This window comes from Rhinichthys klamathensis, unplaced genomic scaffold (genome assembly GCF_029890125.1).
Source record: "Rhinichthys klamathensis goyatoka isolate OS25496 unplaced genomic scaffold, OSU_Roscu_1.1 h1tg000123l_1, whole genome shotgun sequence".
Lineage (NCBI taxonomy): Eukaryota > Metazoa > Chordata > Actinopteri > Cypriniformes > Leuciscidae > Rhinichthys > Rhinichthys klamathensis.
Window position 1 is genome coordinate 7,961,855 of NW_026606660.1, and position 22,005 is coordinate 7,983,859.

General features: G+C 36.4%; 2 protein-coding genes across 2 annotated transcripts in view; one reads left to right on the forward strand and one right to left on the reverse strand.

The window, feature by feature from the left end:
* Positions 1-12,095, forward strand: part of tonsl (tonsoku-like, DNA repair protein) — a 28,361-nt gene extending 16,266 nt beyond the window's left edge. Inside the window, exons 19-28 of the mRNA XM_056256061.1 lie at positions 71-258; positions 1,096-1,196; positions 1,276-1,432; positions 2,777-2,855; positions 2,963-3,270; positions 6,440-6,611; positions 6,726-6,901; positions 8,063-8,136; positions 8,293-8,426; positions 11,551-12,095. Of these exons, the coding sequence (XP_056112036.1) occupies positions 71-258; positions 1,096-1,196; positions 1,276-1,432; positions 2,777-2,855; positions 2,963-3,270; positions 6,440-6,611; positions 6,726-6,901; positions 8,063-8,136; positions 8,293-8,426; positions 11,551-11,753 (1,592 nt within the window). The 3' untranslated portion in view covers positions 11,754-12,095. The remainder of the gene's footprint in view (positions 1-70; positions 259-1,095; positions 1,197-1,275; positions 1,433-2,776; positions 2,856-2,962; positions 3,271-6,439; positions 6,612-6,725; positions 6,902-8,062; positions 8,137-8,292; positions 8,427-11,550) is intronic.
* Positions 12,096-12,495: 400 nt separating this feature from the next.
* LOC130089003 (antimicrobial peptide NK-lysin-like) lies at positions 12,496-14,058 on the reverse strand. Its single transcript, XM_056256080.1, has 4 exons — positions 13,955-14,058; positions 13,642-13,706; positions 13,075-13,170; positions 12,496-12,955 (listed from the first exon to the last, which is right to left on the reverse strand). The coding sequence occupies exons 1-4, from the start codon at positions 13,995-13,997 to the stop codon at positions 12,776-12,778; spliced, it is 384 nt and encodes a 127-aa protein (XP_056112055.1). The 5' UTR covers positions 13,998-14,058; the 3' UTR covers positions 12,496-12,775.
* Between the last annotated feature and the right edge of the window lie 7,947 nt (positions 14,059-22,005).

Sequence of the window (22,005 nt, forward strand, 5' to 3'; positions counted from 1 at the left end):
GTCCTAATCACCATGTTGGCAATTATTTTGTGATAAAGGTCAGCTGACTCTTAGATTTTCCTCATTGCAGTTCAGAGTTCCTCCAGTAGGGGTCTGTCTCTGAAGAAGGGCACTAATAAGTCTCGGCAGGTGAAGATGAATCAACTGCCCGGGATGGTGATGTTGGGCAGGAGAGAGGTCAGCAGGTCACATAGTCCCATCATGAACGAAGAATCTGACCCCGATCATGACCCTGCACCTCCGACCCATCAGTCAATGGTAATAGACCTCACTGTATCATTGGATGTGTTTGGAATGCAACACATACTGTACTCTAGTGTTTCTGCTCTCGAGAATTTTTTGAAGGTCTCGACGGCATTTGTACTCAGTCTCAGTCTTAAACTAAGACGACTCGGGATTTTAAGACCAGTCAAGACCACAACTGCACTAAATTGTCAGAATTATGTGTTAACATCATTAATGTGATTGGATGTAAAACGTCCTGCTTCAAATGCAGTCAATAACTTAAGTCTAATTTGATTTCTTTTGTTACTGTTGTGCCGGGTCAGAAATGAATGAGTAATTGTCAAAAATGTCACTACAGAATTAATACAAATGTCCACAAAATTGTATTTTTAAAACATTAATCTCAACATTATTTATGCAGTTTCTGTGCCACCTCTGCAGTGCAAAGACAGATTTAGTTGTTAGTGATTTCATTTGATTGATAACAGCTATTATTCTAATATTATTCATTGATTAGACATTTCTGAGGCAGTAAATGTGGATCTTTTAGATGAATTTAAGATCGTCTGGTCTTGGTCTTGACTTGGTTTTATATTTTATAGTGCTTGCCATGTTTCTTTATGATATGTGAAATGGTGTGCAGTTGCAGTATAAAAGTTATCATTTTGGAAATAAATGCAGTTATTCTACATCTTTATCCAAATTTGATCTAACAATTACTAAATAAATCTGTTAAAATGGAGGTTAGAAATCCAATACTTCTATTTCTACACTACAATGCCTGCTCATTGTTTTTGATACTTACAGACTGCTATGATTAATAAATGCATTATTAATTGGCTGAACAATGATTAGAATTTTTTTTTTAAGTCTTCAGCATCATTCCAGAACCGAACAGCCCATGTGCCTGCACCAATCAGGATGAGGGTCAGAGTTCAGGACAATGTCTTCCTGATTCCAGTTCCTCACAGGTCTGATGCTAGTTTTGTATGTATCAGATAGTGTGTGGTGTGTTCTGAGTGTATGTTATTGTAGATGTTGTGTTTGCAGTGAGGCAGACTGCTGTACGGTGGCGTGGTTGTGTGAGCAGGCCTCTCAGCGCTACTATCAGATGTGTGGATTACTGCCACGTCTGTCCCTGCAGAAAGAGGGCGCTATGCTCTTACCCACAGATCCACTGCTGGCTGTGCTGCACACCAATGAAGAGGTCAGAGGTCGTGTGAAAACTTCTGTGGACTGTTTTCTGTTGTTTGTGTGTTATTGTCTTTTAAGAACATAAGTCTTTTTTTTTTTTTACGAATAAAAAAGATTTTTATTTGGGATTGTAGCAAAAGAAATCATACTGTCACAGTTGAGATTAAAAGAATTTCCAGGAAAATAAATTAATAATTAAGTAATAATAATAATAATAAACAATAAATAAGAATATTTTTTTTCGTTTGGGTGGTATGATCAAAATCATAATGTAATATACAATATAATATAATATAATATAATATAATATAATATAATATAATAGACAGATATTAACTGAACTAATTTATTGTCTCTCACTATTCTGAAGTTTCTTTCTTACCACATTTTCAGAGCAATATTTTCATTTTGAGGTCCTGATGGTCCACCATGTCACAATAAAACTAAATAAATATTTTATGGCCGAAATAGGGAAGCCTGTTTTCCGCCAGGGTATAAAAAAAAAAAAAGGTAATTGCGACTTTTTATCTCACTATTCTGACTTTTTTTTTCTTCTAATTGCATTTTATAGTTTATATTTTGCACGATTCGCAATTGCAAATTTATAACTCACAATTATGAGGAAAAAAGTCAAAATTGTGATATATAAAATCAGTATATAAAGTCGCAATTCTGAGTTACTTTTTTCCTCAGAATTTATCTCACAATTGTGAGATATAATGTCCGAATTGTGAGACATAAACCTGCGATTCTGAAAAAATAAGTCAGAATTGTGAGATAAAAAGTTGCAATTAATTTTTTTCATTTTTGTATTCCACGGCGGAAACAAGCTTACATACCAAAATCATGATGATATAGTCTAGTAATTTAAATACTTTACTTCATTGTACTTAATCTCATTTGGTTTTCTTATTTATTTGAAAAGTTCATGGACCCAAAACCAAAATATAATATTATTCACAACATATGATTTAGTCTGGTAGTGAAGTTTCACCATCATATTAAAAACAAAAGACTCAAAAGAAGAAAGTCTCAGTAATGCATTATTAATATTACTGGATGCGTTTGAAGTGTGAAAGGGCCTGGCTGCTCTCTTTTTCTTTTTCTTTTTTTTATTATTGATCTATGGTATATATTAACAGTATTGCCCAGGCTGATTTTCACCTTTGAACAAAAGTGAGCCAAGATCCAAAATTTAAAATTAAAATTCCACAAAAGTAGTCCATACAACTAGAGTGCTTTATTATAAGTCTTCTGAATCCATACAGTAGCTTTGTGTGGTAAACAGGCTAAAAGTAGGCTAATTTTCACCCCAAGCTTTTCTTTTTTCATCTTTGGGTCAATGTACCTGCTGCAGGTTCTTGCTGAGGTGTGTTCATGGGATCTTCCTCCTCTCCCTGAGCGCTACAGGAAAGCCTGCCAGAGTCTGGGAGTGGGTGAGTGACTCTCTGTGTTCCTAAACTTCTTCTCAGCCTCAAAGAAGTCAGGGATCTTTCTTACAAAACACGCTTGTCTGATATTTTTCATGTTATGTGTGTTTCAGAGGAGAACCGGCGTGTGTCCCGGCTGTGTGAGGTGCAGGACAGCAGCTCCTGTGTGAACGTCTGTGGACTCAGTTTGCCTCCAGCGTCTCTGACTCCTCTCCTCCGAGCGCTGAAGCTGCAGGCCACCCTCACGGAGCTGCGCATCACCGCCAACCGTCTGAACGACGACCTGCTTCCAGAACTGATGTCTGCTGCTGCCACTATGCCCAGACTCAGGATTTTAGACATATCAGCCAATCAGATCACTGGCGAGGGGCTCAAAAAAGCATCGGACACATTGGAAACGAAGAGTCAAACTGCTTTCCCTGTAAGTATTCTTTCATTTATTCAGTAATATAAGATCTGTTATCAAGCTGCATTCACACTGCCAGTGGTTTTGTTGATGTTTGTTGTCAGTGGCTGGCTGTGAGGTCGCTAGTGGGCGTTACCACTACTGGTTGCCTTGTAATGTTTATGAATGACATTTATTTATCCCATGTTGTAGATACTGAACCAATTATAAAATGAATATATTTCTCACACTGTATATTATAATATTGTAATGTCTACTTTCAATTGTAGTATTTAAAATTGTAATAAAAATGAAGTATGAGTATAATAAAGTAATAATATTTTAGTATCTAGTAAGTTATCGACCATAACATACACATGCATATATTGTGTGTGTGTTACAGGATGCGATAAATTGGATCAAAAATGTATTTTACATTAAGAGAATTAGTGACTGTTTCCACAAAATTATAAAGCAGCACAACAGTTTTAACATTGATAATAACTAATAAATGTTTCTTGAGCAGAAAATCAGCATATTAGAAGAATGATTTCTGAAGGATCATGTGACTCTGAAGACTGGCTGCTGTTTTTTTTATTTAAAATAATGTTTTTATTGTATTAATATTTCGTGATAATACTGGGTGAGCAGACTTTAATCAAAAACTAAAAACAATAGTTAAATGGTTTTATATAGTGATTAATTAATGGCAATTAATTAATCACGCACCAGATTTGGCTGAGAGAAATTATCCCCGAAAGATCATTTAAAATCGTTATTGTGTTAATGGAGAAAAGCATCAAATAGACATTACAAAAAGTAGCTTTAGAAATTGAACATGGAACTTCTTACACATAAACTTTTAGGCTACAACAATATATATCGATATGTATTTAGATATATTTACAGCCCAAAACAGTTTGGTTACCAACATTCTGCAAAAGAAAGTCATGCAGGTTTGAAACGACATGTGGGTGAGTAAATGTAAAAAAAACTGAATTTTTTCAAAATAATCTCCAAAATACGAAATTATTTTTATTTTATTTATTAAATGATACTCAAGAAGCTCAAACTGCCAGTAGTTTGTGGTAAATGTCTAAATGAGTAAGTCATTCATTCCTTTGATTAATTCAAACTGCTGATTCATTCAGGAATTAAGTAAACGGCTCTCTTTATGAATGGGCCATTGAATCATTGGTTCACCTGACTGATTCAGATTTATTCACAATTAAGCAAAAACAGACAAAATCGTATCTAAAATTTAACATTATAACGTGTGATTATTGCTTAACTATATCATATGATAAAAACTCATACAGGGGCACTTTTGCTCTTATATCTTGAATTTTAGGGCCATTCTAATGGCATTCTATAGGCTCTAATTTAACCTATGTAAATCAACAGCCCTAATAAATGTATGTATGTATGTATGTATGTATGTATATATATATATATATATATATATATATATATATATATATATATATATATATATATTAGGGCTGTTGATTTATGTAGGTCCTCTTATATTTCATACAATTGATGTTATATATATATATATATATATAATCAACTGTATAAAATATAAGAGGACCTACGTAAATATATATATGATTTTTTTCCTGTATATTAATATTACATGATATATTATTGTATTCACCATTCACTGATGAACTGCACTTTGACATCCAACAAAGTGCTTCATATATAATGTGACGAGTGTAAGTTTTTTCACACACCCTATATGATGTTGGATGGACGTGTTGGAGGGGATGAGTAAGTGACATCTGGGGTGAGTTTCCCAAAAGCATCATTGGCCAACTATAAACGCAATTTCCATTGAACTCTATTGGTAAACACACCCCTGGTTAGTCACCGGTTCTGCCATTCAGAGAGAACAAAATGTGTATGTGTATGTAATCTTTAAATAGCTTTTATAAAAAAATCGTTTTTCTATGCGGTCTTACTATATTAATCTAATCAAAATGTCATTCAAATGTATTCATTCATATTCAACAGTTCCTGAGCTTATATCCATATGTCATGATGATGCAGTTTTGCTCCTGGGAAACCTTGAATATCCTAGCTAGCTCAATTCCCAGAGAAATGCCTAAATTTCAAAAGTGTTATTTCCAGGCATGGTAAAATAATGAAATCATGTAGTTAAATTGTATAGTCAGTTGAGGGAAGGTGTTTCTATGGCTAAAATATTAATGGTGTGATCTTTTATACAATTTAAAAGATCTTAGGTCAAGTCACCTTTATTTATCTAAAGCTTTATACGATTCATTTCAAAGCAGCTTCACAGTAGAAAACAGGACAATGCCGATCAATGATGCAAACTTCATCAAATATGAGAGGAGTTCAAATTCTGCTGTAAAGCTATTATTCAGCTTAGGTCAGTTCAGTGTTGGTTCAGTTCATTAACTGTTCAGTGACAATTATGTAATGAGTTCAATTCAGCTATAAAGCAGCTTTACAGAAGACAATTGTTTCATTATTCACACGTTGAAAAAAAATGTATCCGTTATAAAACCTTATCCAGTCATATCAAACCGCTTTTTATCATACAATCATTGAACAGGAAGATGCTTTTTGGTTTTTTTGGTTTTGTGTGGGAAGTGTTTATGGTGAAGTCTAAAAGAACAGAGGTGTGAAATTCACACTTCATGAATTTTATACTGACAGAATATAGAGAACTTGTTGATCATTTCCTTATTTCAAGAGTTTTGTGGTGGTACCATTGTACAATGATGGTATCAGATGGTTGTAAAATTGATATAAAACTTTGTTTCAATCCACTTTAGACATTCTACTTACAGTAAGTAACTTTGCAACTACACGTCAACTAGCAGTCATTAGAGTATTAGAAAAATATCAGCTTAACATCTGCTAATGCTTTATTTTGATGCTCCCCAAAAGAAATTCTGTACTGACTATAAGTGACTTTGCAACTACAATTCAACTTATTCTACTAACACCTAATCTAACAGTCTACTAATACTCCAATGAGAGTCAGTGACTTGTAGTTGCAAAGTTACTTGTAGTTAGTAGAATGTCAGAAGTGGGCTGTCAAAATAAAGTGTATCCATTGGGGTATTGATACATACATTGATACATAGTTTTGTTTTTTCATAATTTTCTATTTATTTATTTTTATATTCATTTTCACTCTCTTATTCTAATCACATTTTTGTCTCTGTAGTGTCTAGAGGAGTTGAATTTAAGCATGAATCCTCTGGGTGATGGCTGGACACAAGCACTAGCAAGTCTTCTGTCCGCTTGTCCCCTGCTCTCCACTCTTTCCCTACAAGCCTGTGGCCTCTCTGCACGTTTCCTCCAGCAACACCGTCTCCTATTAGCCAATGCCATGGCCAGTAAGTGCACTGTCAGAAACATCTGATCTGAAGTGGTTAGACCTCTGTTTAACAACCAAATGAAAGCAAAGTGGTTTTATGTTGTTTCTGTAATGCTGTTATTGTGCTCTCCAGGCACCGGGAATATGCGGTCGGTGTGCCTCTCCCATAATGCACTGGGCTCCACTGGTTTTGAGCTTGTGTTGAAGACTTTACCGATGCAGTTTCTTACGCACCTTCAGCTTTCTGCGGTCTGTAGAGGTCCATCCGACCAGCCTGCCATGGAGATCTTTACTAAACTCCTTACACAGGTACACTGACTCCTTGTCCAAAGTTTTTCAAAAATGTATAAAGGTTTCCACAAATATTAAGCGGCTCAATCTTTTTCAACATTGATAATAATAGCCCTTTTCACACATACAGTCATTACTGATAAATAACCGTTAAGAGATCGAGTGTGAACAGGACCTTTTCAAAAAATACCTGTAAATCGGTTTTAACAATTTACCAGTAAGTATGAGAAGTTGTAACATTACAGTATATTCCTGGTATGATGCTATGTGTGAACCAAGAATGAAGATTACTGGTATGAGCAAGTAAGAAGACTGCTTTGGGCCAATCATAAAGTTCTTATCGAGATGACGCTATTACTCCACGCTATTTACAGTAAGCTTTGCTGCTTTTTATTAGTTTTTCCTATTTAAATATGCGCTAGATGGACATCTTTGACCATTATGCCGCGTCTTGCAGCTTTTCAAGTGTGTCACGTTTGTTTTAGACACGGTCTTCTTTTATGGCAAGCCAAAAGAGTCACAATTACGCTATAGATTAATCGCGGTTACATCCAAAACTCTGTATTTAATGGCGTTTAAGACAAATATGCCATCTTCATTCCAAACTCTGTAAAAAGAAACATGCACAAATCCACGCAAATAAATAACTGGACACTAAATACTGGGTAAAACTGATGTAATTTAATAAACTTTAAGTTTAAGCTACAAATAATCATTATATTATTCCATTTTAGACCTATGGGTTGGTAATACAGTTGGAACAGAGGGACAAGTTGGACGTTAAAGGGTTAATTAAACCAAAAATGAAAAAGATATTTTGAAGAAAAAGCAAATGGTTGATGGGCATAGTATACACATACTATGGAAGTCAATGGGGTCCATCAATATATTCTTCAAAATATCATCTTTTGTGTTCAGCAGAAGAAATAAATTCATATAGGTTTGGATGATGACAGAGTTTTTATTTTTGGGTGAACTAACCCTTTAAATAACTGCATGTGCATCAAACCTCCACCCATGCATCATTCATTTTGCTACACACATGCATAGTAGCGTCCGGCAAAAAAAAAAAAAAAAGAATATAGTCTGTTTTATACGGGTATTTCACTTCACTATCTTCCTGTAACATTGTATAGCTATGTAAATAAAATTGACTAAATGTTTGTGTTTGGCTTCCAGGGTGACTGTCCACTCACACACGTAAATCTGGCTGGAAATGGCCTTACGGACCACAGCGTCCTTTTGCTTGCTAGGTGAATATTTCAACTCTTCTATTACTATACCGAAATGTCAATGCATCATTTATATCCTTATTTTAGTTTTCAGCCCCTTTTCAATAATGATTATTATTATTGTAAATATTACATATTTATAATATATTATCAATAATGATCATTGGTTGTTTTTAGGTGTCTTCCTGTTTGTCCTTCCCTGGTGTCTTTAGACCTGTCTGCCAACCCTTCAGTGACCTCAGCCGGTCTTCAAAGTCTCCTTAACGCTTTAATGGAGGCCCAGCGACCTTTGACCCATCTCAACCTTCAAGGTATTTTCTTTTCCCCTGGTGCTTTTTAGGGATATTCAGGTTTGATTGCCATTATTTTGTCTGCTCGGAGGCATAATGTAGCAAAGTTTGTTTACAAAGGAAGGCAGAGCCCTGGAATTGGCGAACATTTAACATGAAACTTTAATTATAGAAATATAGCTGCAAGCAGCAATTAATGGGGTTCAAGCACTTTACGGCCTTTAAGCATGCGTGTATAAAGGTATTATCTTTTATTTAGCAAGCATGTAATCACTTAGATCATAAATGGAAAAGACCATTTATAGCCAATATAGGCAGTTTACTTTTTTCTCCTTTGTAACAGTTGCCCGATGTCCATAAAAGTTTCCATGCTTATTTAGAACCATGTGACACATGTGCAAATTTGCACCAAATTTCATGAAGTTCTAAGCAAATCAGGCAGAAAGAGGGCCATTTTCAGTTTCTGTAAAACAGAAATATTTGCCATAGAAATACAGCTTTTTAACAGTTATAGCCCCACCTATGGGCCAATCTCCATAAAAGTTGCTGCTTTTTATGCTTTTGTTTAGGAATGATAGGCTTTTGGTTAGACTTGGCCACGCCTATTTTCTAAATGGCCCTGCTATAGCTATCTTTGGGATACGCAAATGACCTCCAAGGCAGTCTTGGTACCTTGGACAGAGACACAGCATGGCGATTTTCAAGTCAATCATACTTAGGGTTGCGTAGTTATAGTCATTACGTTTTTATCCATGTTATAGCGCAACCAGTCTCTTTTCACGAGACCACAGAATGAACTCTTACATATGTGTGCCAACTTTGGTGAACATATCTCATTCCGCTCACGAGTTATAGCCATTTTAGTCAAAGTGGCTCCATGAACGTTTTGGCGGACCTTAAGCCCCGTACACACCGGGACGAATATCGGCGTGCGTTAATCGTCAGCGTTTTTCAATGCGTTTTTTGTGTTCACACCCAAACGATTTTCGCTGACGATGAGCCGAGTGAACATGCTAATTCATTCCCTAACATTAGATGGCGCTTAATGTAAAACAGAAATAGTCCTATTTTGTAGTCGCTGTCGCGTTTGTCATATAGTTCTTTATGTTCCGACACCAACGAGACCAGAAGCTCTACATTCATCTTGCCTCGCATCTTCCTCGTCTTATTTCTTCCCGGCAGTGTAGACCTTAGATATCCATAATAAAGGCCATATTTGGCCAGCAGCGCGGCCTTTATTATGGATATCTATGGTGTAGACGCTACTTGGCGCATCTTCTTCGCCGTTACGTATGTGTGCTCAGCAAGACCGTTTTGTGTTTGAGCGCCCCCAAGTTGTGTTTTACTGTAACTTCAGAAGCTCCAGACACGTGAGCAAAAGCGGCAATCTCATTGGTCGGATAGTTTTTGACGCGGCGCGTCAAACCAAAAAAACGAACCCGAGGCGTTTTTAAAAAAAATGACGCTTTTACGGGTGGCGTTTTTCGCGCCGGTGTGCACACTCACATTGGCGCCCTTTGTTTAGTCACGAGGCGTTAAACGTCGGCGAATATCGCGCGCGAAATTCGTCCCGGTGTGAACAGGCCTTTAGAGACCGTGAATGGAAATTTCAACTTTTTTTGATAATAATTCATTGACAATCAGACTCCAGAGAATCTTGCTGCACTGGTTTGGTTCTGATTGGGCCAAAAACCAAAGACTAGTTTGCAAAAGTAGGTTTTCAACAACAAAAAAAAACCCCAAATACCTGAAAATTTTGCCAGGGCGACAATCGAAACCGACACTTGAGCCTATGCCAAACGGTTTAGGAGTTATGAGCGATTTCGTACTTTTGACCGCTGTAGCGCCCTCATCAGGCCGATCGGAGCGAGCCTTGGTGACGTTGTAGACGTGCGAATACCGCCAGCCTTCAAAGTTTCAAGTCTCTACAACTAATGGTTTGGTCTTCACTTTTAGGGGAGAATGCTGATCCTTGGAAATTTTAACAATTACGATAGGGTTTCAGCGTCATTATATCTTTTTTTATTGTAATTGTTTGTATGGACCGTGAGTTTGTTTATACTTGCGACTCAAACCCATTTTATTCCATTTAGTCTTAATAAACAACTTTAATAAACAAACAACAAAACAAAAGTAAAGAGGCAGCCCCTCACGGACGAATGCCACTTAAACTAACACAAAACACAACGTAAAGTCCAGGCTTGTTTCACTCTCGTCCTTCACTGTCGTCACTCCTCCCTTTTATCCTTCCGAAGCTCCTCCGTGTGACTCAAGGTCTCATTAGCACTCGCTCCACCAGCCTCGCTCCGTTCCCATGGCTCTCGGTCCCGTCCTGCTTGCCACACATAAATTGTCCTTTTATTGTGAATTTTGCTTTTGAACCTGCCAGTGGTTTAGTGATTAAAGATCGAGGCTGATAACGTAAAGTTTGTAGGTTCAAACCCCAAAAACGTGACATGCACACAAGCAAGACGGTTAACCTCAAAGATGATTTAAGGGTACTGTGTAATAGGTTTACTGACAATTCAGACCTGTACTATTACTTTTTAAGCTTTCAAATCTGATCATAAATGTGAGGAATTGCTAGTTCAAATATGTAATCAAATTTATTACTGCTAAAAAGTAAATTGGGAAAGTGTTTGTAATGTGTGGATATATTTTTCTGCATCATATCATGAACAAGATATCAAATTCACTCAGAACGATGACAAGTCTTTGACACCGTTTCCCACGCATCATTTTTTTAATGATATTGCTGCATCTAGTCAGATCATAATCTTGCATCTTGCGGTATCTCAGGAAATACAGTTCGAGAAGCTTACAATCACCAACAATTTTAACAAACTTAAAATGATTGCTGTCGTTTGTAAATGTGGCTTTATTGTAGGGCTGCCCTCGACTAGAGATTTTTCCAGTCGACTAGTTCATTTAAGCGATTTCACACGTTTATATTAATAAGCCATAAATCATAATAACGAGCCTTTTATTGCCTTTTTTTTTTGCGACTAACCGACTAATAAAATGTTTGTCGACCAAACCTCTTCTAGTCGACTAACGGTTAGTCGACTATTAGGGGGCAGCCCTACTTTATTGTGTACTTTACAGTATGTGTCCTCTAACGTTTAAAGTTGGTTCTTCACGACAGGCTGTCAGGTGTCAGGACCACTGGGTGATGTTTATTTGGACGGTCTCTCTGATCACATCCGTGACCTGCGTTTGTGCTCCCAGAGTCTAAATAAGCTGGACCAGGATGCACTGCAGCAGAGCTGGAGACGGAGAACTGAACCTGTGCATGTCTTCTCTCGCAACTCCAAATGCATGCTGAGCGTCACTGCAGCCTCGCTGTAAACTGCATTAGTCTAAATATAACCTCTGCTAGTATTGTTTATGTACAAAGTTAACTGTTAATGGGTGAATGTTTGAAAACTTTCGTCTGTAAATATTGTCTAACTGTAGCGTGTATGAAATCATTATGTATTTTTTTTATTGTAACTATTTGTATGGACACTATTTGTATGTTTGTTTATACTTGTGACTCAAATCCATTTTATTCCATTTGGTCTTTCTGCAAATTGTCTTTATTGGTGATTAGTTTGTGAAATTCAAGAAATTATGAGTTTGAAATGGGCATGAGACATCAATGTATGTGGTGTGGTGCTAATGGACCAATAAAATACAAATTCAAGCATGCTCTGTTTGTAATTTCCAAAAATTTGAAAAGAGCAAAGACACCACAAAACATGAATGCTTTTCACACATTTATTTTCCGGTTGATTGCAGAAACAAAAACAGTGGTGTAAAGCTGGGTGTATGTGACAAATATGAAAAAAAAAAAACATGAAAACAAAACTGTGACATACAAAACCACAATAATCACACTATTAACTCCTAGTACACTGCAGAATTTCATCAACTTTTCCAGCTAAAGCAAATACAAAAATTACTTTACCATTAAATTTATAGTTCACCCAAAAATGAAAATTCAGTCATCATTTACTCACTCTCATGTCGGTCCAAACCCATAAGACTTTTGTTCATATTCGGAACACAAATCAGAGAGATTCCTGTCCCTCCGTTGGAAGTCTATTAACCCAAAACTGTGACGCGTCAAAACTTTAATAAAGAGATTGCAGAAGAAATCCATTCGAATTGAGCGGTTTAATCCAGTATTCTGAAGAGATGCGATCGCTTTATATGATGAACAGATTAAATGTTGGCTTTTATTTGCATATGAACAGAGAAGTCACACGTGTGATTTTCAATGAAGGGACAGAAATCTCTCAGATTTGTGTGTCAAAGATGAACGAAAGTCTTGAAACGACATGAGTGTGCGTAATTGATGACAGAATTAAAATTTTTGCACGAATGAACTAATTTCTCCATGCCTTTTTCTTGCAAATGCCAATGTTAGCACAGATGGTTCTGGCATCATCAGTAGTTGAAAGTTCTTCGACCAGAGTGTCCATGTACTTGTTCACGAACTTCCTACACAGTGACTTTAGGAACCCGATCTCATCACAGACCATCGACAGCTTCTTTTTAATTTCTTCCTGTAGGGAAGTGACAAGCACACTCTGGTAATCTTTTAGTACTCTCTAATACTGTAGTTTCTGTATTTGAATAACATCATTTTTTTCATGAAATCGTATAAAAGAGTACTTGTACCAACCGCAGTCGCGCCGTTGGAGAGCCGTCTTTTCAACTTCTTCATGGCCCACTTGCAAGCCCAGCACATTCCAGGGAGTTGTTCTGTTTGTATATCACCCTAACAAGACAATATACAGGATTTTAGAGTCAATAGTTTAAATAATGACAGTCTGAACCTAGCAGTTCAAATATAACATGACTAGCTTGACATCTGTCATCTTGCAAACACTTTTGGAGTTTAACTTGCATCGAACTTCACAACTACGTCAACTAACAGTTAGGTAGTTATACCATCTTATACAAAATATACCATCTTCATCATCACCATAAATAGATCATGTAGTTTTCCTGTTTTAAGATAAGTTGTGAATTTTGATGAAATGTGTAAAATGATCATTCAGCTAAATTAGTTAATTTTCATTTTTTTTGGTATTTATGGAATTATGGAAATCTCTCAAAAAATCTTGAAAAATAATTGAAAAGGTCAAGGAAGTGTCTATGAATGTACATTTTTTGACCACTACTGATAAACAATAATCTGGTGAAAGCAGTCCACTGTACAAATGAACACAAAATGACACAAACTCACAGAGCCTTCTTCTATTTCATTTCCATTAGACTCTTCTTTGTGCATTTCCCAGTGAAGAGCACAAACTGTGAGGGGAAAAAAATACATGATAAATTTAACACATACTAAACCTAGAAGACAATATGTGGGCACTTAATATAGCCTACTGTTAAACAGACAAAAAAAAATATGTAAATTTTGGGCACATTCGAGCTGGTTTTAGAATGACCAGCATTACAAATGTATAAACGTAAGCTGCTCCAAACTGGTAGGCACACGAAAGAAAGATGAATAGATTGATAAAGACAACTACTGATCTGCGATCTGATTTTACCTGAGGATATCAGCAGGGTGATCAGGATGATACTTCGCAGCATCTTGTTTGGCAAAAGAGTCTGAACGCAATGAAACTCACCCCTGGTTTGCTGCAGACATTTGGTGCCACTCTGTTTAAAACACCTATTTGTTCAACCAGAAACCACGGGACGTTGTGAAGTGAAACCAGTAACACCCCTCAACATGACAAGATGTGACTTTTTCATTTTCCTGTGTGTGATACTCATTTATCCTAAATTATATTACTTTGATTATATACTATATCTAATTATCATTCTTTAAATTTCAATGTCAATGCTAAAAGCAGAAATTAAACCCAAAATTAAGGCTATATGTTTATGCCATGGTTCACTCATGGTGTTAGATAGTTATACCATAGCACTGGAATTAAATGTGCCATCATTATCCAAGAATACTATGGTACTACCATGGAATATGTACAAAACACGTCAAAATCGACCATCATTTGTGGCAAATACAAACTTGTCTAGGCTAATGTTCTAGGCCTCAAATGCAACTGCTTTTTTCAAAACATCATCATAATGGTTAGGAAATGGCAGAAGCATATAAATCCCACGTCACTCAAACTCTGAAACATGATTGGGAAACTGATGAAGAATTTGCACTTTGTATCCGGACATCGCGGATCAGGCACGTGCACAGGTAGGGCTCAACCTGTGCAGAGCACATGCCCTTTTTGCCGAAGTGCCCTTTTTTTGGTGGTGGTGTTTTTTTTATTTTTTTTATAAATCAATGCTATTGGTCACCCTTTAAGTCTATCTGTCTGTTTTAAAAATATTTAGCCAATGGAAGTTCTTAAAAAGAGCTTGTGTAAATCTTGTTCGATCCTCAAACTGTCAGTAAAGCTGATAACTCCGCCCCCTCTATCGTGACTGAATGAACTGAAGCTCGGCAGCGGCCGCACAGCAGACATCAGCTGAACGAAGTTTTGCAAGGGTAAACACAGATCTTGTTGTTTGAATAAGTACTAAACACGTTGTCTATGTAAGCAATAAGGTACGAGAGGCTGTGCTGTATCGTGAATAAGTAACGGCTGGAGGGCGTTGTTAGGCACGACGCGAAGCGGAGTGCCTGCAACCCCTTCAGCCGTTACTTATTCACGATACAGCACTTGCCTCGAGTACCTTATTGCTTTTATAAAACGGTTGCCACACAATAAAAATATTAAAGCCGAAAAATATGTATCTATGCAACTTTCATGAAGTAAAATCACTAAAAGCCTGCCTTCCGCTGGAAAAAATAGTCACGGAACGTGAACAGCAACAGAAGTTACATATATTATTTCGCCAATAGATGGCGGCAAAGACTGTCTTTATGAGTGAGTGAGTGAGTGAGTCTGTAGAGAAGGCTTTTGAAAGGACTCGAACTTGTGATCACGGAGAAGACAGACGCAACTGACAGATGACTAACGTTATGCACGGAAAACCCCATGACTGTTAAAAGGACAAAATATGCAGCGGACATTCAAACGCATTTTTTTATTATGAATATAGGACTGACCTGAAGGAAAATGCTACGTCTACTGTAAATGCAGGTACACTCGCTTACTCGATCTCTCACAATGCTCTGCTCTAGCTTTAAATGAACAATATCAATGAGATGAAACATCTGTTTAAGTTGCTAAGAGTGGTTGCTAGGGGTGTTGTGTAGTGATACATAGAACCGTTGGGTGAAGCGGTCATAGCCGTGTTTTATCGTGAATAAAGCACAGCTATTGACCAATCAGAATCAAGGATTGTAACTAACCGTTTTATAAAAAAGCTCATATTTTATTTATTTGATGTCTGACTAAGATATGTGGGACCTGAGAGAGAGGGCTATGCTAGCATTTGCCATAGTCATAGCCAATACATAGCCTACACTTAAACAGCCTGTGCATTCAGTAGCATTTCATTTTTTATAAAATGCGATTTTGACCAAATGTATTTTACAACAGGAAAAACTGAGCACCTATATATAGCTATAAGTATAACAATCTAGTTGGTAAGCTGTTGATGAAAATGTAATGATGCCGCCGGCGCCGTTTCCATCGGAAAATCATAAGCACAGGCGCGCCCCCGCGCTGTTCGTACTGGAACTACAAAGTGATCCTCGTCGCCTAGGTAACATATATTTCTAAGAAATGTGTTCTTTGATTTATGATTGCTGATACACTTAATTTATTAACATTTAATCATGTTATGGTAATAATATTAAATTAAGGTTAATTCAAGGCTGTTAATATGCACATATTCGCAATGTAATTTTATATAGTAGGCTATTCTATACTCTCCGGTCGTCCTCACATGTATAAATGTAGTAAAACATGGTTTTACTACAGTAATATTGTAGTAGTAACTTTAAAAAAACATTACAGAAGATCACTGTTAAATCTTTATATTTTATCATGCAGAATGTAATTCATGATTTAATTCATTCCAAGGCTTAATTTGTTTGATCCAAAATACAGCAAAAACAGTAATATTGTGAAATATTTTTACAATTTAAAATAACTGTTTTTATATTTTAAAATGTAGCCTAATTTATTTATTTGGTCAAAGCTGAATTTTCAGCATCTTTACTCCAGGTCAGTACTCTTCAGTGTCACGTGATCCTTCAGAAATGCTTTTCACTGCAACTGTACTTTTCACATTATTTTATAATTTTTTTCATTGCTGGCTTACAATAAAAGAGACCTTCAAGAGACCAACATTGGTCCTCCGCAGTATCAAGTTTTTGCCATCAAATTCTTCTTTGCAATCAGATTCTTTTCAAAAATTAGGTTAATTAAAGAGACTGTTCACGCCACGTCTGTTCCTGAGCCGGTTAAGAACCAACTCCAAAGCCTTTGCTCAGAGGAGAGACTCTCAGACCTTCATGGCCACAGTGAAGTCATAAACATCTTCAAGCATGGCTCACAGAAGGTTGCTGTTGTAATTAGGTTTAAAGAAGCCCTAAAACCTTGTATATCTATATTATTATTATTATGGTTGTTATTAATAGTGAATAAATCTAAAGCTTTTGAGACTATTCTCTTTTTTTTTGATTTGTCATGAAGATGTGACCATTTCCTCCTTTTATGTAGGCTTACTAAATAATCTTGATATAAAAAAAAGGGAGGGGGGTGCCCTTTTTCAGTTTCAGCACATGCCCCTCAAAAGGTCTGTGCACGGCCCTGTCGCGGATAGACCTAAACCCAATCAGAGCGATGAAGGAGATGACGTATGCAGAGCGGAGGAGAAACATCTCCGAGTGTTGTTCTTTGCTCGGTTTTTAACAAAAAGGAAACGTTCAAATCGCTTAAAACACACGCGATAGCTGATTCGAACGAGTGATGTTCGACGGTGGCATCCATCTTTGTAATGTAGGCTACAAAATCTGCTTCAAAATCCCAGCGCTGTCGTCATCGTGTAAAGCCCGCCCCAACGTTTCTGATTGGTGCCTCGATTTCGACGGATTGGAGATGGGCTTGAATGAGCTCTTTGCCAGACTAACTTTCAGAGCAAATCTAAATTTGCCGGAAGTTGTCTGGGTTTTCCCAGGCTACTTTAATTATGCATTAAACAATAAAGCTAAAAGAATATGGTAACATTTAATTTAATTCATATTTATAAAATAATATAAACAACCAAATGTGTATCTAATAGACTACTACAATGTAAATGATTATGTGTGATTCACATAAAAGAACCCACACATTCATGAATGAATGATGCATTTATATAGCACTTTCATATGTACTAATGTACACCCAAAGCGCTATACAATCATATCAGGGGTTCTCTCCTCAACCAGCACCAGTGTGCAGCATCCACTTGGATGATGAAATGGCAGCCAGAGTACAACGGCGCCAGTGCGCTCACCACACACCAGCTATAGTTGGAGAGGAGAGAGAGTGATAGAGCCAATTCAGTGGATGGGGATTATTAGGAGGCCATGATTGGAGGGGCCAATGGGTGGAATGTGGCCAGGACACCGGGGTTACACCCCTACTCTTTACGAGAAGTGCCATGGGATTTTTAATGACCACAGAGAGTCAGGGCCTCGGTTTAACGTCTCATCCGAAGGACGGTGCTCTTTGACAGTATAATGTCCCCGTCACTATACTGGGGCATTAGGACCCACACAGACCACATGTGTGAGCGCCCCCTGCTGGCCTCACTAACACCTCTTCCAGCAGCAACCTGGTTTCTCAGGAGGTCTCCTATCCAGGTACTAACCAGGCTCAGCCCTGCTTAGCTTCAGTGGGCAACCAGTCTTAGGCTACAGGGTGATATGGCATTCTTGGGATTCACATTACACTGGATGCACTGTACTTTATGTTTTTGACTGGATCTGAATAAGAAATGGTTCTCTATTCCAACCCTGGTCACAATAAAATGCCTAGAAATTCATAGAAGTAAGAACGCCCTATAGTGAGGTAATGGAACGACATGAAGGGTGAGTAATGATGATTTTGTTGTGTGAACCTGATCTGCATTAGCGTTTTCACACCTTCAACAACCCGACAACTAAAAGCAACATTTGACAAACAACCCATGCTAACACACTTATTTTCAGTCACTTTAAAGCCTTCAGCCAAACATAATGAATTAAAATAATGTCATGTATCATGAAATGCAGGGCAGGTAGCTGTCATCATTTCCTTTGAACCAGTTTCAGAAGAGACGTACTCATGTTTTTCTCACACTTGGCATTGAGTAAGAAGAATTACAATAAATATACAGTAGCTTCTGTTGAATCTGTAATGGTGCATGGTCAGTTTTTAAAACTATTTTGAGATGCATCAGCAGGATTCAAGTGGATTTACAGATGCTCTGATGTTATCAGATATTTTATGGTATTTGAATGTATCAGTGACTGTGAGAAAGACATGACAGAGGAAATGGGTTGTGTGGTTGTGAGCTGTTGACTTGGAAGATTTCCCAGCTGGCCACATTTTGTCTTCAGTTATTCAGGTCTTTTGCATCTTAAGGAATCCTACTAACTTGTACCCGTTGAAATTGGTATACTTATATTTTGTACATATTTACTTTGATTTAAACTTAACTTAAATTCAACCACCATACTGTTACTGATCAATGAGTTTCCAAAACCCAGTAATGAATTAATTGAAAATAATGAATGCAAATATTTTTATTACCAACACCAATATGAAATCATTACCATCTTTAAAATGATTATATTAAAGTTAAAGTATATTTTAAAGTATACTTTATGAAGTTAGTATTCTAATATCAATGTACTAATAGTATACTTGTAAGTGTACTGTTTCGATACTACTGGGGACTAAATTGGCCCACTTTTAGTGTACACTACAGCGTATATATTTGTACTGCAACTACAAGTGAACTTGTAGGTACACTGATAGTTTACTAGTCAATTACTTGTGGCACATTTTTTAGTTAATTAAAGTACTTTTTAAAATATACTCTCCGTAAATTACTAGTTTAGTAGTTTTATAATGCAAGTATATAGGCCTACTTGTAAGTATTCTTTAAGTGATTTTAACATTATACTTATAGTTTAGTATTTAAATATTATTTTTGCCCTTTAAGTAGCCTACCAATATGTTCCTAGGTATACATTTTTATAGGCCTACTTGAAATACACCTTTAACTGTACTTTAACTCTTTCCCTGCCAGTGTTTTTTTTTTAAGTTGCCAGCCAACACCAGCGTTTTTGATCATTTTCACAAAACGTGCATGGCCCCTAGAATATTTTGTTGTATGAATATCTGAACATGCATATTTATTTTCTTATGCACTGCTGCCAATCTGTGGTTTTATTATAGTTAAAAGTGTAGTAACCATGTTTTTTTGGTGGATTGATTACTATCTGTATTAGCACAGTTTACTACAAAACCCATGGTTAAACTATGGTTATGTAGCAAAAACTACAATAACCATGTTTTTGTTGTTGTTCTTTTATTTGTAGTAAAACCCTGGTTAATTTCCATAAGGGTATCATGAATACTTTCTGGAAAATGTACAGCTTTTCCTCTCTGTCTTCTATAAAACATACTAACATTAACCCAAAACACAGGCAAAAAGGCTATTATATTGCATGCTAGTGTGCAGATACACAGAAAATAGGTATCCCCTTAAAGGAATGTAATTTATGCATGACATACCGATTTTTTGGTCTTTCACTTATTGATATTACAAAATGTTCATTAAAAAATGACCAAAATGGATGTACAATAATATTTTTTAAAAATTTATTGTATTTCTAAAATGAACTCACAGTGAAGCCTCGACTAACATGTGCTTATGGGCCTTTCCAAATACCCACACTTGCCACTTGAAAGCACGTGTACGTGACAAGAGGTGCGTGCGCAAGACTGTCCCATGTCTAAAAAATACCAAAGTGCAGTGCCCTAATGCACACTACACTATCTTGAATACCGCATTGGAGCGGTATTCGAGGCTAAGCATATCCCATCATGCATTAGATAGCGTGAGATAGCGAGGAAAACATTCCACTGTCAGTCACATTAATTATAAATTACATGTAATTTGGTAGTAAAACATATTGTTAAAGTGTCATTTTATGCAAAGATGAGTAGGCTACGTGTATTTTGAACAATATTTGCAACTGCTTTTTATCCTTTAATTAAAAGCACCACAATTTTAAATTGTGTTTTCTGTTACGTATTAGACGAACGAACATAGGACTACTGACCAGACATTTAGAAGTTTATTTTAAAATGCAAAGTATTGAAAATCCAAATAAAGCTCTGTTAACACTTGCATTTTTGCAACACTACAATTGTGTCCCATCGGGTAATCAAAAGTTCTTCACACACTTGCAGTCTTCACAACTACTTGAACAGTTGGGCCAAATACAGGAAATACGTCAGGTAAGTATAGCAAGTGGTCAAGTGCAAAGAAGTGTGGGTATTTGGAAAGGCCCTTCACCTACTTGTTGCCAAAAACGTCAAGCCCATTGGAGATAGATTTTTTTTAATTTTATTGGCTGAAGAGGATGTCATATAATAATACTAAAATAATTTTTTGGGGGGTTGAATATTATTATTGTATTTTAAATGCAATTTTCTTTGTGCCATTTATAAATGATGATGTCCCATAGAGGGTTAATATTTTATTTAAGTATACTTGACTTGTACGGACAAAAAAAAGTCTTTTTGGACTACATACTCAAATCTTAACTCTGTTTTTCTCTAATGCACATGTTCAGTATTTTTCTAAGGATTCTTTGATGAAGAGAAAGTTCAAAAGAACAGCGTTTATTCGAAATAGAAATATTTTGTAACAATAAAAATGTATTTACTGTCACTTATGATCAATTTAACGAGTCCTGGCTATATAATATTAATTAAATATATTATTGACCCCAAACTTACTTATTGCAAGCTACATCTAAACATCAAATATTACATTATGCTTTATCACTGCCTGATTCTGGGGCCCTTAAAAGCATGAAAATATATATTTTTTTCACAGGATTGTTGCTATAGTAAAAGGGTGTCCTCAGCCACTCATAAAGAAGTGCACTAGTGTAGTCACACAATGCAAGACATCATCTAATCGAGCATGGCACTTTAAATGATGTGACAGTGTGAGACAGTGATGGGAACTCTTGACTATGTCCTACTTTTGGAAGGAGTCTGGTGGTTAGCCACAAGAACACTTCATTCAACTGCAGATCCATCAAAAGCTCATGTAAACCTGTCATAATCACAGCAGACTGAACAAATATTTATTGTCAAAGAAGCAGTTGAGTCTTCTAAAACGTATATATACTTTTTGACTGAGCCATTTCATTGCAATGCTCTTATCCTACAAGCATCTGCATTCATTGTAGGAAACATGAGCTTTTAAAAAAGAATAATTAGGTTTTATTTAGACCTTCACTGGCAAACAATGCAATAGACACTAAACGGATCTGGTAAATATTGTTATACATTTAGTTTTTGAATATCATCACAAAGCCTTTTATTCTGTTAAATTTTATTAATGATGTATTGTAAACACTTTTGATTTAGCCTATTAGAAAAACATTTGGATTCAACCGAAATGAAAGAAA

Bases quoted from the DNA above. Each gene is read 5' to 3' on its own strand.
- LOC130089003 (XM_056256080.1), bottom strand. From the start codon at position 13,997: ATGCTGCGAAGTATCATCCTGATCACCCTGCTGATATCCTCAG. The intron at 13,171-13,641 runs GTGAGTTTGTGT...TTGTCTTGTTAG, and splicing joins ATGAAATAGAAGAAGGCTCT to GGTGATATACAAACAGAACA. The intron at 12,956-13,074 runs GTTGGTACAAGT...ACTTCCCTACAG, and splicing joins TCTCCAACGGCGCGACTGCG to GAAGAAATTAAAAAGAAGCT.